Genomic DNA, 4,204 nt, shown 5'->3' with positions numbered 1-4,204 from the left:
GACCATGCCATATCTCTACAACATGGAAATTTGACCATGCCATATATTGCAGTAATTGCATATATCAAACTTGCAAGGACAAGAAACAGAACTGCAATAAATATGTTTAGTCAATAATCATAATTTAACATGTATTAATGATAATTGAGATCTCAATGGAATTAGTGTCTTGTCATGCATTTATATAATTGCTAAAATGTTGAATATAAGGTATGATTTCTCATAATTTTAGGCATTTGCATTTTTTAATTAAAAAAAATATTGACGGCTAAATTTTATAAAATATAATTAATTTCCATGGATAATAGTATGAAAGAATAGCATTATTATATGTTAGGTCTAATATAGTTATATGTTAAGTTGGAGTTGGGTCAGGATGTCCAACATACATTGCCTTCATGTTATAGTAAGCCCTGAATGGGTTGTTGATAAACCAGAATAAATTGGCAAGAGAATTTTACACCAAGCCTCTCCATAACTAGTGGTATGTGGATAAATCACCAACAAAAACCTCACAGGCTCTGTGAGGATTGCAACAGTTTTCTCATTAAACATCCATGAAAAAAGATTGAATTGAGCTAGAACTAAGCAACTTTTTATAAGTACTTTATAAGTGGACAATGGAAATAAAAAATAAGTTGAGATTATTTTTTGCATCTTTCTCTATAATCATTTCGAATGCCATTTGTTATGGTAAGAAAATTGCTATTTGAGCTAAAGACTAAGCAAACTAGAGGTATGTATCCATAACATATGCACCATATTGTCCTACTGCCCCTCATGTATAATGCATGAAGCATAAGATACTAACAATGAATGATCATATAAAGGAGAAACATACAAATATTATTGAAGTTTGTTTCATGAAGGTACAACTCTTTGATGAAAAGCTTCAAAGACTGAAATAATAGTATTATCTTCTGTATTTTATAAAATACCTATTAGGCAAGCATTATTTTCCTTGTCTTTCATTAAAAGATTGAAATTTAGTACAATAGACAATCATTCGTATCAAAGGTGAATATCTTTGCTGGTAAAGGGTTGTAAGAATAAGGGTTATAGATTATAGCACTTAGGACTTGAAGTGGAAAGGGGGCTTGTTGACCTAATTGCTTGACTAGCACATCATGAGAATTTCTGATTGAAGAATAACATTACCTAAATTGACAAGGGAAAATAAGATGCCATACAAAGGACTATTAAGCATAAAATACCTGTTTGCTGGAAAGCAGTATGTGAGTACCAAGTTCACCCTCCAAACAAATTCCTTCAGACTTTACTTGAGTTGACCTCAATTCTTTGATGCTTACATAAATGGAAGGCAGTGCCTTCACTTCTGAACAGAAGTTTAGCAGCCTTGGTAGATGTTGTAATGTCAAGGATGGTAATTGAGGGAACAAAATTGTATCGGCTACATCATTCCCATCTTTTAATTCTTTGCCATATTGTTCAACCATCTCATCCATAACCCTGCATCTTTTTATTTCTATTTCTTGGAGTTGTGGAAGGCTTCGAGCCAAAAATATTGAAAAGAGACATTTAATTCCATCACAATCATCAACTTTTACAATTCTTAAGTCCAAAGGACCTTGGTGGAAGTTGTCCATGGCACACTTCTTGCAAGTTAATTAGCTTCATGAGATACAATGACTCCAAGGTAGGGAATACAGGATTTCCTGGAACTTGTTCCACTAAATGCATGATATATTGAATCTTTGGACTCTTTTCAACATGAAAATGCTTTAATGCTGGAAAACCTTCCTTATCTACTTCGGAAAGAACATGATTACCACCACTAAGTTCACGCAAGTATAGATCTTTTGCTCTTTTCAACAATTTACTACTACCATCCATCGAATGGAGGCTTGTGTTGAGCTTATTAAGCTTCAGTGATTATGAGGTTTCACAATTTTCACACCAACTTCAGACATCACCGATAAGTATTTTAAATCTTATCAAGTTCTCAAAGAGTATGCCTTTTGGCAGTAACTTGGCATCTGGTACTTCCATATCTAAAGTGCCCAAGTGAGACAAATATTTAAGCTCAGCAAGGCTAGCATTAGTTTTTTTATCATTGGATCCTTCAACCTCCCATCCTGTAAAGCTATTTTCCATTCTCAAATACTCTAACTAAGACAAGCTTGATATGATATTTGATGGAATTACTTGAAGTTTGGAACAATTACTCAAATCCAACAACCTTAGATGGATTAGTTGCTCTATTTCTTTGGGCAACTGTTCAATATAAAACCTATAAGGCTAAGAGATTCTAATTTCTTCAGCTCTGAAATTATAGCTATATCTCCTAATATGCACTAATCTAAACTCAGTGTTCGAAGATTTGCAAGGCAGCGAATTGATGAAGAGAGTGATGTAAAATGCATATTAGTGAGATCTAAAACTTTGAGCTTTTCATCCCTTCAAAAATTGTATTTGGGATTTTCAGAATGGGATCACTGATGTGATATAACACAAAAGGTTCAAGTTCTGGACATACCAATCCTTCAGGAAGTTTGCGGATATCATTGTAGGCCAAAGAGATCTTGCTGCAACTTTGGAGTTCATCCAGCTTTGGCCATTCTTCCAATCCAACACCTTCTCTCAATGAAAACACATGATCCTTGGATGCAATTGCTAAGGCAACATCACAAACAACATCATGCATTCTCGTAAACGCATTGTCACCGGTTTCTAGTAACACATTTGAGGCTTTGAGGTTGTCAACCAATGCCTCAACTCTATTTCTTGTTTCTTTCAATGTATCAGTTCCTTGAAACAATCGTAGAGCCATAACATATTTCAACAAGTCATCTATAAAAATATCATTATCCATTAAACCACAAAGCAAGAACAATGACTTAGTTTCATCACCATGTAAATGCTTGTAGCTCAACTCCAGACTTGAGTACACCATCGCATCCATTCCTCTTATGTTTGTTGGCATAGACCTTTTTAACTGTTGTAAAGCATTCTTCCATATAGACACATTCTTATTTTTTAGAGCCTTTGCAATTGTTTCAAGTGCAATTGGCAAACCTGCACAGTCCTTTGCCACATTGATTACTATAGCTTGCAAATCCTGTTTGTCAATGGAATCACCCACTATCTTCTTAAATAAAACTAATGCTTCTTTTTTCGGTAAATGTAAAACAGGTATATCCTTCTGGGTACCCATCTCATTGGACAATACATGTTTATCTCCAAAAGGAATTCCCAAAATTATTAGGATCTTCTTCTCTTTTTTGATATCCTCATTTAATCGAGCTGCTTTTCCCCATTCACTCTCTTCAAATTTCAAACCTATCATGTCTGCCAGTTGTCCTTGAATTTTCCTCAAATCTGGATTTTGGAATACAGATGCCATAACCACTTCATCAAATAGCTTCTGTTCCTTGGCATGCTTAGCTACTTGTTCCACCAGTGTTGTCGTCCCAACACCACCCATCCCCCAAACCCCTATCATGTTGTCATCACCATCCCTTAAGGCCTCCATAATTTGGTTCAAAGTTGACATTCTTAATTCTAAAGCTTCGTACCCTCTGAGAGTTGTAGAGCCTATCCTTGGCAGAGGAGCACGATATGACAGCCTCTCAAATTTCCTAGCTCCTTGAATTTCAACAACCGCCCTTGCCTTCTTCTTTGCTGCCCTGCTTAGCTTATAATGCAACTTCAAATTAGGACATAACCCCATGAAACAACTCTTGTTTGCCTTCTTCCCATCTTCAAGAAACTTCCTAGCCTCTTCCATGAACCCATTTGCAGGCATAAGCCACTTGTCAACATCAGCTTCAATTTCATCCCCGTTCTTGATAGCTTCATCCACGGAACGCTGTAGCCCAGCCCTGACATCCCCCAGCTTCTCAACTTGGTGGACAAGATTATCAATGTTGCTACGGTAGTTGAATAGATACCCAAAAGGACGTCCAATTGGAGCAACCAGATATTCAACAACTTTTGTTGCAATCGCAATAGCTATTTCTGCCATTTCCAATTTGGGTTTTTTTTTTGGTGGGGATAATAAATGCAAACCAAAAGTAGAGACTAAAAAAACAAAAGAAAACAACAACAACAGTAGCAGTAGCAGCAACAGCTACAGACAAAGAAAAGAGTGGTAGCCAATGGATTGAAGGTGAGAAATGAAAACAAGAAAATGAAATATTGCAGGAAGCAGATGATGATAGAATACAGAGAGACTTACCAACAA

The 4,204-nt window shown here is 35.9% G+C and overlaps 1 protein-coding gene across 1 annotated transcript; it reads right to left on the bottom strand.

Moving 5' to 3' along the window:
• Nucleotides 1–2,395: 2,395 nt before the first annotated feature.
• Nucleotides 2,396–3,985, bottom strand: LOC100254545 (disease resistance protein At4g27190-like). Its single transcript, XM_059742693.1, has one exon. The coding sequence runs from the start codon at nt 3,983–3,985 to the stop codon at nt 2,396–2,398; it is 1,590 nt and encodes a 529-aa protein (XP_059598676.1).
• Nucleotides 3,986–4,204: the final 219 nt, after the last annotated feature.

This window comes from Vitis vinifera, chromosome 14 (assembly GCF_030704535.1).
Source record: "Vitis vinifera cultivar Pinot Noir 40024 chromosome 14, ASM3070453v1".
NCBI classification, from domain to species: Eukaryota; Viridiplantae; Streptophyta; class Magnoliopsida; order Vitales; family Vitaceae; genus Vitis; species Vitis vinifera.
This window is presented reverse-complemented; position numbering and strand designations above follow the sequence as displayed.

Coding starts and splice junctions, on each gene's coding strand:
- LOC100254545 (XM_059742693.1), bottom strand. CDS start 3,985: ATGGCAGAAATAGCTATTGCGATTGCAACAAAAGTTGTTGAATATCTG.